Consider the following 12140-nt stretch of genomic DNA (forward strand, 5'->3'; position numbering starts at 1 on the left):
GATAATTATGAAGCTAATTAAGCTTCCTCACCCCTAACGACGCTAATTACAACGCTAATTAAGCTCCTTCGAAGCCGCCGATGACACACGTTGAGCTCCCTCACCCCCCAACTCATCATAATTGAAGACAATTAGAGACTTTCGAGCTTCTCCGCCCCCCCGACTCCGCTAATGAGCGGCGCCGGGGGCAGCTTCGTTAGCGGCTAACGAGCCCTCAGCCCACGGTGAGGCCGAAGCCGCAGCGGAAGGTCTCCTTGCGGTGGTCGAGGGAGGCGCCGAGCGCCAGCGTCAGGGGCAGCGGCGGCAGCTTCTTCTCCAGCGACGCCCCCACCACCCCCCCGCTCGACACCGACCCTGGGGGGGGGGGGCAAAAAATCATTAATTGCCCCCGCTAATTGCCCCCCCCGGGGCCTTAATTACCCCCCTGAGCCCTTCTACCCCCCCCTTCGACCCCCTTTAGGGCCCTAAAAGCCCTTTGAACCCCCCTTATTGCCCCCCTTCCACCCCCCCCGCTCGACACCGACCCTGGGGGGGGCAAAAACCCTCTAATTGCCCCCGCTAATTGCCCCCCCGGAGCCTTAATTACCCCCCTGCACCCTTTTAACCCCTTAGTTGACTCCTTTATTGCCCCAAATACCCTCATTACCCCCCTAATTACCCCCAAGCTCCCTAATTACTCCCCCAGCTCCCTTATTACCCCCTCAAATTGCCCCCCAGCTCCTTAATTACCCCACTAATCACCCCCTAGCTCCCTAATTACCCCTTAAATTGCCCCCCCAGAGCCTTAATTACCCCCCTGACCCCATTAATCCCTTATTTAACTCCTTTATTGCCCCAAAAACCCTCATTACCCCCCTTATTGCCCCCCTCCCACCCCCCCAAACTCGAGATCGACCCCGGGGGGGGCAAAAACCCTCTAATTGCCCCCGCTAATTGCCCCCCCGGAGCCTTAACTACCCCCCTGACCCCTTTTAACCCCTTATTTGAGTCCTATATTGCCCCAAATACCATTATTACCCCCCTAATTACCCCCCCAGTTCCCTTATTACCCCCTCAAATTGCCCCCCAGCTCCTTAATTACCCCACTAATCATCCCCTAGCTCCCTAATTACCCTTTAAATTGCCCCCCCGACCCTTAATTACCCCCCTACACCCTTTTAACCCCTTAGTTGACTCCATTATTGCCCCAAATACCCTTATTACCCGCCTTATTGCCCCCCTCCCAACCCCCCCGCTCGACACCGACCCCGGGGGGGGCAAAAACCCTCTAATTGCCCCCGCTAATTGCCCCCCCAGAGCCTTAATTACCCCCCTGAGCCCTTTCACCCCCCCCTTTTGACCCCCTTGTTGCCCGAAATACCCTCATTACCCCCCTAATTACCCCCCCAGCTCCCTAATTACCCCCCCAGCTCCCTTATTACCCCCTCAAATCGCCCCCCAGCTCCTTAATTACCCCCCAACCACCTTCCAGCTCCTTAATTACCCCCCAGCTCCCTTATTACCCTCCTAATTACCCCCAGCTCCCTAATTACCTCCCCAATTACCCCAACTCCCCTTTCAACCCCTCAAATCCCACCCCAGCCCCCTAATTCCCACCCCCCCGCCCTAATTAACCCCCCTAATTACTCCTCAGCTCCCTAATTACCCCCACACCTCCCTAATTACCCCCCTAATTACCCCCCAACCCCTTAATTACCCCCAACCCCCCTTTTAACCCTTTAATTACCCCCCAGCTCCCACTTTAACCACTCAAATCCCACCCCAGCTCCTTAATTACCACCCTAATTACCACCCCCCGCCCTAATTAACCCCCCTAATTACTCCTCAGCTCCCTAATTACCCCCCTAATTACCCCCCCAACCCCTTAATTACCCCCAACCCCCCTTTTAACCCCTTAATTACCCCCCCAACTCCCACTTTAACCCCTCAAATCCCACCCCAGACCCCTAATTCCCACCCCCCACCCTAATTAACCCCCCTAATTACTCCTCAGCTCCCTAATTACCCCCACACCTCCCTAATTACCCCCCTAATTACCACCCCAACCCCTTAATTACCCTCCCACTCCCCTTTTAACCCCTTAATTACCCCCAACTCCCACTTTAACCCCTCAAATCCCACCCCAGCTCCTTAATTACCACCCTAATTACTGCCTCCCCGCCCTAATTAACCCCCCTAATTACTCCTCAGCTCCCTAATTACCCCCCTAATTACCACCCCAAACCCTTAATTACCCCCCAACCCCCCTTTTAACCCCTTAATTACCCCCCAGCTCCCACTTTAACCCCTCAAATCCCACCCCAGCCCCCTAATTCCCACCCCCCCCCCTTAATTAACCCCCCTAATTAATTACCCCGGAAGACGAGGTGGCCGCGGGGCAGGTCCAGCTGGTAGCCCAGGCCCACGCTGCTCTCCTGGAGGCGGCTACTGGCCTCCAGCTCCACCCCGACCTGGAGCTTTGGAGGGGTGGGACGGAGGGTCAGAAGAAGACAACCCACCCCCACCCCTCGTTAAGTCCCCTCCTCGTTAAGTCCCCGCCTCGTTAACCCACCTGCTCGTTAGCGCGATGGTAATAGGTGGCGTGGAGACCCGCTTGGCCCAGGGTGAGGGTGGCGATCCAGGAGGGGGCTGGGGGGGGTCAGGAGAGCACGAGAAGATCATGAGAAGATCACGAGAAGACCACGAGAAGATCATGAGAAGCTCATGAGATCATGGAGGCTCCATAAGGACCTCATGGAGGCTCCATAACGACCTCAAGGGGTCACGGAAAGACCACGGGGGGGTGGTGGGAGCGTGAGGAACATCGTGAGGAACATCAGGAGATCATGAGAAGATCGTGAGAAGATCGTGAGAAGATCATGAGATCGTGGAGGCTCCATAAGGACCTCATGGAGGCTCCATAACGACCTCAAGGGGTCACGGAAAGACCACGGGGGCTGGTGGGAGCGTGAGGAACATCGTGAGGAACATCAGGAGATCATGAGAAGATCGTGAGAAGATCGTGAGAAGATCATGAGATCATGGAGGCTCCATAAGGACCTCATGGAGGCTCCATAACGACCTCAAGGGGTCACGGAAAGACCACGGGGGGGTGGTGGGAGCGTGAGGAACATCGTGAGGAACATCAGGAGATCATGAGAAGATCGTGAGAAGATCGTGGGATCATGAGGAGGTCATGGAGGCTCCTTAAGGACCTCAAGGGGTCACGGAAAGATCATGGGGACATCATGAGAACGTGGGGACACCACGAGAACCCCATGAAGGGACCACGTGATCACTATGAGATGATGGGGACCCCACCAGGACCCCACGGAGACCCCATAATGACCTCAAGGAGACACGAGGACCCCATGGGAACATCATGAGGACGTGGGGACACCATGAGAACCCCATGAAGGGACCATGTGACCACTATGAGACGATGGGGACCCCACCAGGACCCCTTGGAGACCCCATAATGACCTCAAGGAGACACGAGGACCCCACGAGAACATCATGAGAACATCATGAGGACGTGCGGACACCATGAGAACTTCATGAAGGGACCATGTGACAACTATGAGATGATGAGGACCCCACCAGGACCCCACGGAGACCCCATAATGACCTCAAGGAGACACGAGGACCCCATGGGAAGATCATGAAGGGACCACGTGACCACTATGAGATGATGGGGACCCCACCAGGACCCCACGGAGACCCCATAACGACCTCAAGGGGACACGAGGACCCCATGGGAACATCATGAGAACGTGGGGACACCACGAGAACCCCATGAAGGGACCACGTGACCACTATGAGATGATGGGGACCCCACCAGGACCCCTTGGAGACCCCGTAATGACCTCAAGGAGACACGAGGACCCCATGAAAACTTCATGAAGGGACCACGTGACCACTATGAGATGATGGGGACCCCACCAGGACCCCACGGAGACCCCATAATGACCTCAAGGAGACACGAGGACCCCATGGGAACATCATGAGAACGTGGGGACACCATGAGAACCCCATGAAGGGACCACGTGACCACTATGAGATGATGGGGACCCCACCAGGACCCTGTGGAGACCCTATAATGACCTCAAGGAGACACGAGGACCCCACGAGAACATCATGAGAACATCATGAGGACGTGCGGACACCATGAGAACCCCATGAAGGGACCATGTGACCACTATGAGATGATGGGGACCCCACCAGGACCCCTTGGGGACCCCACAACGACCTCAAGGAGACACGAGGACCCCATGAGAACTTCATGAAGGGACCACGTGACCACTATGAGATGATGGGGACCCCACCAAGACCCCTTGGAGACCCCGTAATGACCTCAAGGGGACATGAGGACCCCACGGGAACATCATGAGAACGTGGGGACACCACGAGAACCCCATGAAGGGACCACGTGACCACTATGAGATGATGGGGACCCCACCAGGACCCCACGGAGACCCCATAATGACCTCAAGGAGACACGAGGACCCCATGGGAACATCATGAGAACGTGGGGACACCATGAGAACCCCATGAAGGGACCACGTGACCACTATGAGATGATGGGGACCCCACCAGGACCCTGTGGAGACCCTATAATGACCTCAAGGAGACACGAGGACCCCACAAGAACATCATGAGAACATCATGAGGACGTGGGGACACCATGAGAACCCCATGAAGGGACCATGTGACCACTATGAGATGATGGGGACCCCACCAGGACCCCTTGGGGACCCCACAACGACCTCAAGGAGACACGAGGACCCCATGGGAACATCATGAAGGGACCACGTGACCACTATGAGATGATGGGGACCCCACCAAGACCCCTTGGAGACCCCGTAACGACCTCAAGGGGACATGAGGACCCCACGGGAACATCATGAGAACGTGGGGACACCACGAGAACCCCATGAAGGGACCACGTGACCACTATGAGATGATGGGGACCCCACCAGAAGCCCTTGGAGACCCCATAATGACCTCAAGGGGACACGAGGACCCCACGAGAACATCATGAGAACATCATGAGAACCTGAGACCACCACGAGAACCCCATGAAGGGACCACGTGACCACTATGAGACGATGGGGACCCCATCAGGACCCCGTGGAGACCCCATAACGACGTCGAGCACCCCCTAACGAGCTCCTACCTGCGTAACGAGCGGCGGCGGAGAGGACGGCACCCTCCTCGCCGGGCCGGCGGTGCCAAACCAGCTCCCCGCCCAGGGCCAGCGCCGGCGTCAGGCTCTGCAGGTAATGGGCCACCAGGATCCCTGCCACAGCAGGACAACGCGTTGGGGACCCCCCCGGGCTCCTTTTTGGGGTCCCCAACCCCATTTTTGAGGTTCTCCAACCCCAATTTTGAGGTTCTCCACCCATTTTTGAGGTTCTCCACCCGTTTTTGAGCTCCTCACCCCATTTTTGAGGTTCCCCCCCCCCATTTTTGAGGTTCTTCACCTCATTTTTTGAGCTCCTCACCCCATTTTTTGGGTCCCCAACCCCATTTTTGAGGTTCTTCACCTCATTTTTTGAGCTCCTCACCCCATTTTTTGGGTCCCCAACCCCATTTTTGAGGTCCCTCACCCCACTTTTGAGGTTCTTCACTCAATTTTGAGGTCCCCAACCCCTTTTTTGAGGTCCCTCACCCCATTTTTGAGGTTCTCCAACCCCAATTTTGAGGTTCTCCACCCATTTTCAAGGATCTCCACCCCATTTTTGAGGTTCTCCACCCTTTCTTGAGCTCCCCAACCCCATTTTTGAGGTCCCTCACTCCATTTTTGAGGTTCTCCAACCCCATTTTTGAGGTTCACCACCCAATTTTGAGATCCCTCACCCCATTTTTGAGATTCTTCATCTCATTTTTAAGGTCCCCAACCCCATTTTTGAGCTCCCTCACCCCATTTTTAAGATCCTCACCCCAGTTTTGAGGTTCTCGACCCAATTTTGAGGTCCTCAACCCCATTTTTGAAGTTCTCACCCCGTTTCTGAGGTTCTTCACCCCATTTTTGAGGTCCCCAACCCCATTTTTGAGGTCCCTCACCCCATTTTTGAGGTTCTCCACTGATTTTTGAGATCTCCAACCCCACTTTTTGGGTCCCCAACCCCATTTTTGAGGTCCCACCCCCCATTTTTGAGGTTCTTCATCTCATTTTTGAGCTCCCTCACCCCATTTTTGAGGTTCTCCACCCGATTTTGAGGTCCCACCCCCCATTTTTGAGATCCTCCACCTCATTTTTTGAGCTCCTCATCCCATTTTTGAGGTTCTCCACTGATTTTTGAGGTCCCCAACCCCATTTTTGAGCTCCTCATCCCACTTTTGAGGTCCCCAACCCCATTTTTCAGCTCCCTCACCCCATTTTCAAGATCCTCACCCCATTTTTGAGGTTCTCCACCCAATTTTGAGGTCCCTCACCCCATTTTCTGAGGTCCCTCACCCCATTTTGAGGTCCCCAACCCCATTTTTGAGGTCCCTGACCCCATTTTTGAGGTTCTCCACTGATTTTTGAGGTCTCCAAGCCCATTTTTGAGGTCCCACACCCCATTTTTGAGCTCCTCATCCCACTTTTGAGGTCCCTCACCCCATTTTTGAGGTCCCTCACCCCTTTTTTGAGGTTCTCCATTCAATTTTGACGTCCCCAACCCCTTTTTTGAGGTCCCTCACCCCATTTTTGAAGTTCTCCAACCCCATTTTTGAGGTTCTCCACCCATTTTTGAGCTCCTCACCCCATTTTTGAGGTCCCACCCCCCATTTTTGAGGTTCTTCACCTCATTTTTTTGAGCTCCTCACCCCATTTTTTGGGTCCCCAACCCCATTTTTGAGGTTCACCACCCAATTTTGAGGTTCTCCACCCATTTTTGAGGTCCCTCACCCCATTTTTGAGGTTCTCCACTCAATTTTGAGGTCCCACCTCCAACTTTTGAGGTCCCTCACCCCATTTTTGAGGTCCCCCACCCCATTTTTGAGGTCCCTCACCCCATTTTTGAGGTCCCTCACCTCATTTTTGAGCCCCCTCGCCCCATTTTCAAGCTCCCCAGCCCCACTTTTCGAGTCCCCAGCCCCACTTTCGGGGTCCCCTCTCCAGTTTTGGGGGTACCCACCTGACCCCACCACGATGTCGGGGTTCCCCAGGGTCAAGGCGGCCGTGAAGTCCCCTCCCCGGTACTCGCCGTCCACTTGCCAGTTGACAAACTTCGCCTGTTGGGTCTTTCAGGGGAGACACCCCAAGATTTCTTAGGGTCCCCCCCAATTTTTTGGGGTCCCCCCTCCCTTTCAGCTTCAAACAAAGCCATTTTGGGGCTAAAAACCCACTTTTTGGGTCCTTCCCCCCCTCTTTCAACCCCATTTTTGGGGTCCCCCCCTAATTTTAGGTCCCATTTTCGGGGTCCCCCCTCCTTTTTGGGGTCCCCTCTCCATTTTGGGGTCCCCCCTCCATTTTGGGGTCCCTCCCCCCCTTTTTTAAGTCCAAACCCCCCATTTTGGGGCTCAAACCCCCTTTTTTAGCTCCATTCTACCCTCTTTTAATCCAATTTTTGGGGTCCCCCCCACTTTTAGGTCCCAGTTTTGGGGTGTCCCCCCCCTTTTAGGTCCCTTTTTGGGGTCCCCCCCTCATTTTTGGGGTCCCCCCTCCTCATTTTTGGGGTCCCCCCTCCTCATTTTTGGGGTCCTCCCCCTCCCTTTCAGCTTCAAACAAAGCTGGTTTGGGGCTAAAAAGCCACTTTTTGGGTCCTTCCCCCCCCCTTTCAACCCCTTTTTTGGGGTCCCCCATCTATTTTTGGGGTCCCTCCTCTTTTTTTGGGGTCCCCCCCTCTTTTTTTGGGGTCCTTGGTCCCTTTTAGGTTCAAAAAAAGCCCTTTTGGGGCTCAAAACCTCCTTTATAGGTCCATCCCCCCCCCTTTTTAGGGGACCCCCCCCCCCCCACTGGGTTAAACTGGGAGGGACTGGGAGGGACTGGGAGGGGACTGGGGGGGACTGGGGGGGACTGGGAGGGGACTGGGAGGGACTGGGAGGGGACTGGGAGGGGACTGGGAGGGGACTGGGAGGGGACTGGGAGGGACTGGGAGGGGACTGGGAGGGACTGGGAGGGGACTGGGAGGGGACTGGGAGGGGACTGGGAGGGGACTGGGAGGGGACTGGGAGGGGACTGGGAGGGGACTGGGAGGGGACTGGGAGGGGACTGGGAGGGACTGGGAGGGGACTGGGAGGGGACTGGGAGGGACTGGGAGGGGACTGGGAGGGACTGGGAGGGGACTGGGAGGGACTGGGAGGGACTGGGAGGGACTGGGAGGGACTGGGGGGGGACTGGGAGGGGACTGGGAGGGACTGGGAGGGACTGGGAGGGGACTGGGAGGGACTGGGAGGGGACTGGGAGGGGACTGGGAGGGGACTGGGAGGGGACTGGGAGGGGACTGGGAGGGACTGGGAGGGACTGGGAGGGACTGGGGGGGGACTGGGGGGGGACTGGGAGGGACTGGGAGGGGACTGGGAGGGGACTGGGAGGGGACTGGGAGGGGACTGGGGGGCACTGGGAGGGACTGGGAGGGACTGGGAGGGGACTGGGAGGGGACTGGGGGGCACTGGGAGGGGATTAGGGGGAACTGGGAGGGACTGGGAGGGACTAGAGGTGATACTGGGTTATACTGGGAGGGACTGGGGGGGACTGGGAGTCATACTGGGAGGCATTAGGAGGGACTGAGAGGGTTACTGGGTTATACTGGGAGGGACTCAGAGTCATACTGGGTCATACTGGGAAGCATTAGGAGGGGCTGGAGGCGATACTGGGTTATACTGGGAGGGACTGAGAGGGTTACTGGGTTATACTGGGAGGGACTGAGAGGGTTACTGGGTTATACTGGGAGGGACTCAGAGTCATACTGGGTCATACTGGGAGGCATTAGGAGGGACTGGAGGTGATACTGAGTTATACTGGGAGGGACTAGGAAGGTTACTGGGTTATACTGGGAGGGACTGAGAAGGTTACTGGGTTATACTGGGAGGGACTGAGAGGGTTACTGGGTTATACTGGGAGGGACTGGGAGTCATACTAGGAGGCATTAGGAGGGACTGGAGGTGATATTGGGTTATACTGGGAGGGACTGGGGGGGACTGGGGGCGTTACTGGGTTATACTGGGAGGGACTGGGGGGGACTGGGAGTCATACTGGGAGGGACTGGGAGGCATTGGGAAGGACTGAGAGCGTTACTGGGTTATACTGGGTTATACTGGGAGGGACTGGGAGGGCACTGGGAGGGACTGGGAGGGCACTGGGGGGACTGGAGGTGATACTGGGTTATACTGGGAGGGACTGGGAGGGTTACTGGGTTATACTGGGAGGGACTGGGTGGAAGTGGGAGGGACTGGGAGGCACTGGGGATGATACTGGTTTATACTGGTCTATACTGGTTTATACTGGGAAGGGACTGGGAGACTGCGGGGAAGCACTAGGAGGCCCTGGGAGGGAGTGGGAGGGACTGGATGGAACTGGGAAGCCCTATGAGGCCCTGGGGGTGATACTGGTTTATACTGGTCTATACTGGTTTGTACTGGTCTATACTGGTTTATACTGGTTTATACTGGGAGGGGACTGGGAGGCTGCGGGGAGGCCCTGGGAGGGACTGGAGGGGCCCTGGGAGGGACTGGATGGAACTGGGGGGCCCTGGGAGGCCCTGGGGGTGATACTGGTTTATACTGGTCTATACTGGTTTGTACTGGTCTATACTGGTTTATACTGGGAGGGGACTGGGAGGCAGTGGGAAGGCCCTGGGAGGGACTGGGAGGCACTGGGGGGGCCCTGGGAGGGACTGGATGGAACTGGGGGGCCCTGGGAGGCCCTGGGGGTGATACTGGTTTATACTGGTTTGTACTGGTCTATACTGGTTTGTACTGGTTTATACTGGTTTATACTGGGAAGCACCTGGAAAGCGACTTTGGAGCGGAGCCGCGCCGTGAGCTGGTGAATGACCTGAGCGTTGAGGCTGCCGCTGTTGTCCATGTCCCCAACCAGCACCGGGAAGGCCTCGATTTTGGGGTGAAAAATGAGAATTTTGGGTCCAAAATTTCATTTTTTGTCCAAAATTCCCCAAATTCTTAAAATTCTCCTGAAAAAAACACCAACCTCGGTCGGGCTGAGCTGCTTGGTCCCCACGTAGGTGGCTCCGAAGTGGTAGCTGGAGTCCCCTAAGGTGCTTAAAGCCACCATGTGGTTCACCTGGTTGCGAAAAAATAAGTTTTTTTGGGGTGAAAAATGAAGATTTTGGTAAAAATTTTAAAAATTTGGAATAAAAAGGGAATAAAAATAAGAATTTAAGGACCTGGAAGTGGTTGCTGAGGCCTTTGTTGACTGTGAGCTTCACGCCCTCCATCTGAACCGGGAAGAGGTCTGAGGGGGGAGGAAAAAAAGGGGGTTTTGGGGTGAAAAAGGGGGATTTTGGGAAAATTTAAAATTTTGGGGGGAATTTAAGGGTTTTTTTTGGGGAAAAAGGGGGATTTGGGGGGGAAAATGAGGGATTTGGGGGGGAAAAGGGGGGTTAAAGGGGGGTTTGGGGGGGAAAAAGGGGGTTTGGGGGGGAAAAGGGGGATTTTGGGGTGAAAAGGGGGATTTTGGGAAAATTTAAAATTTTTGGGGGGAATTTAAGGGTTTTGGGGGGAAAAGGGGGATTTGGGGGGAAAATGGGAATTTGGGGGGGAAAAGGGGAATTTGAGGGGGAAAAAGGGGGATTTGGGGGGGAAAAAGGGGGGTTAAAGGGGGGTTTGGGGGGGAAAAAGGGGGATTTTTTGGGGAAAAAGGAGGATTTTGGGAAAATTTAAAATTTTGGGGGAAATTTCAGGGTTTTGGGGGGAAAAGGGGGATTTGGGGGAGAAAAAGGTGGTTAAATGGGGGGTTGGGGGGAAAAAGGGGGATTTGGGGGGAAAAAGGGGGATTTCGGGAAATTTAAGGGTTTTTGGGGGAAATTTAAGAGGTTTTGGGGGGGAAATTGGGGATTTTGAGGGGGAAAAGGGGGATTTGGGGTAAATTTAATGGGATTTGGGGGGAAAATGAGAATTTGGGAGAAAAATGAAGGATTTGGGGAAAAAAAAAGAGGATTTTTTGGGGAAAAAGAAGGATTTTGAGGGGAAAAAGAAGGATTTTGGGTAAATTTAAGCAGATTGGGGGGAAAATGAGAATTTGGGAGAAGAATGAGAAATTTTGGGGGAAAAAGGAAGATTTTTTGGGGAAAAAGGAGGATTTTAAGGGGAAAAAGAGGAATTTTGAGAGGAAAAAGAGGAATTTTGAGGGGAAAAAGAGGGATTCTTGAAGGGAAAAAGAGGGATTTTGGGGAAATTTAGGAGTTTTGGGGGAAAAATGAGGGATTTGGGGGAAATGAGGGATTTGGGGGAAAATGAGGGATTTATGAGGGGAAAAGGGGGATTTTGAGGGGGAAAAGGGGGATTTTGAGGGGGAAAAGGGGGATTTTGAGGGGGAAAAGGAGGATTTTGGGAAAATTTAAGGAGTTTTGGGGAGAAATTTAAAGATTTGGGGAAATTTAAGGTTTTTTTGGGGGGGATGAGGAATTTGGGAGGGGAAATAAGGGATTTGGGGGTAAAATGGTTTTTTTTGGGGAAAAGGGGGATTTTGGGAAATTTAAGGAGTTTTTGGGGAATTTAAGGAGTTTGGGGAAATTTAAGGGTTTTGGGGGGTAAAATGTGGGTGTTTGGGGATGGGGTTTTTGGAAGTGGTTTGGGGATGTTTGGGGGTGTGGGTTTGGGTTGGGGGTGTTGGGTTGTTGTTGGGGTTTGTTTTGGTTGGGGGTTGTGTTGGGTTGGGGGTTGTTTGGTGTGGGTTTTTTTGGGGGGAGGGGTTTGTTGGGGGGGTTTATTGTTGGTTTTGTGGGGGGTTTAGGGTTTGGGGAGGGTTTTTTGTTGGGGGGGGGGGGTTTTTGTGGTGGGGGTGGTTGTTTTGGGGGGAGTTGGGGTTTTTGGGGTTTGGGGTGAGGGGGGTTTTGGGGGTTTGGGGGATTTTGGTTTGGGGGGGGGTTTGGGTTGGGGATGGTTGGGGTTTGGGGGGTGGGGTTTTTGTGGGTTGGGGGGATTTTGGGTGTGGAATGGGGGTTTTGGGGGATGGGGGGGTTTTGGGGGGGGGGGTTTTTGGGGGTGTTTTG

The 12140-nt window shown here is 54.6% G+C and overlaps 1 protein-coding gene across 1 annotated transcript in view; it reads right to left on the minus strand.

Moving 5' to 3' along the window:
• LOC138735285 (mitochondrial import receptor subunit TOM40 homolog) overlaps window positions 1-10377 on the minus strand; it is a 12970-nt gene extending 2593 nt beyond the window's left edge. The window contains exons 1-8 of the mRNA XM_069883187.1: window positions 10314-10377; window positions 10118-10210; window positions 9917-10018; window positions 7104-7209; window positions 5156-5278; window positions 2552-2628; window positions 2354-2456; window positions 1-354 (exon numbers count right to left, since the gene is read on the minus strand). The exon at window positions 1-354 is cut by the window's left edge and continues 2593 nt beyond it. Of these exons, the coding sequence (XP_069739288.1) occupies window positions 215-354; window positions 2354-2456; window positions 2552-2628; window positions 5156-5278; window positions 7104-7209; window positions 9917-10018; window positions 10118-10210; window positions 10314-10364 (795 nt within the window). The 5' untranslated portion in view covers window positions 10365-10377 and the 3' untranslated portion in view covers window positions 1-214. The remainder of the gene's footprint in view (window positions 355-2353; window positions 2457-2551; window positions 2629-5155; window positions 5279-7103; window positions 7210-9916; window positions 10019-10117; window positions 10211-10313) is intronic.
• Window positions 10378-12140: the final 1763 nt, after the last annotated feature.

The sequence above is a fragment of the Phaenicophaeus curvirostris genome, unplaced genomic scaffold (genome assembly GCF_032191515.1).
Source record: "Phaenicophaeus curvirostris isolate KB17595 unplaced genomic scaffold, BPBGC_Pcur_1.0 scaffold_672, whole genome shotgun sequence".
NCBI lineage: Eukaryota > Metazoa > Chordata > Aves > Cuculiformes > Cuculidae > Phaenicophaeus > Phaenicophaeus curvirostris.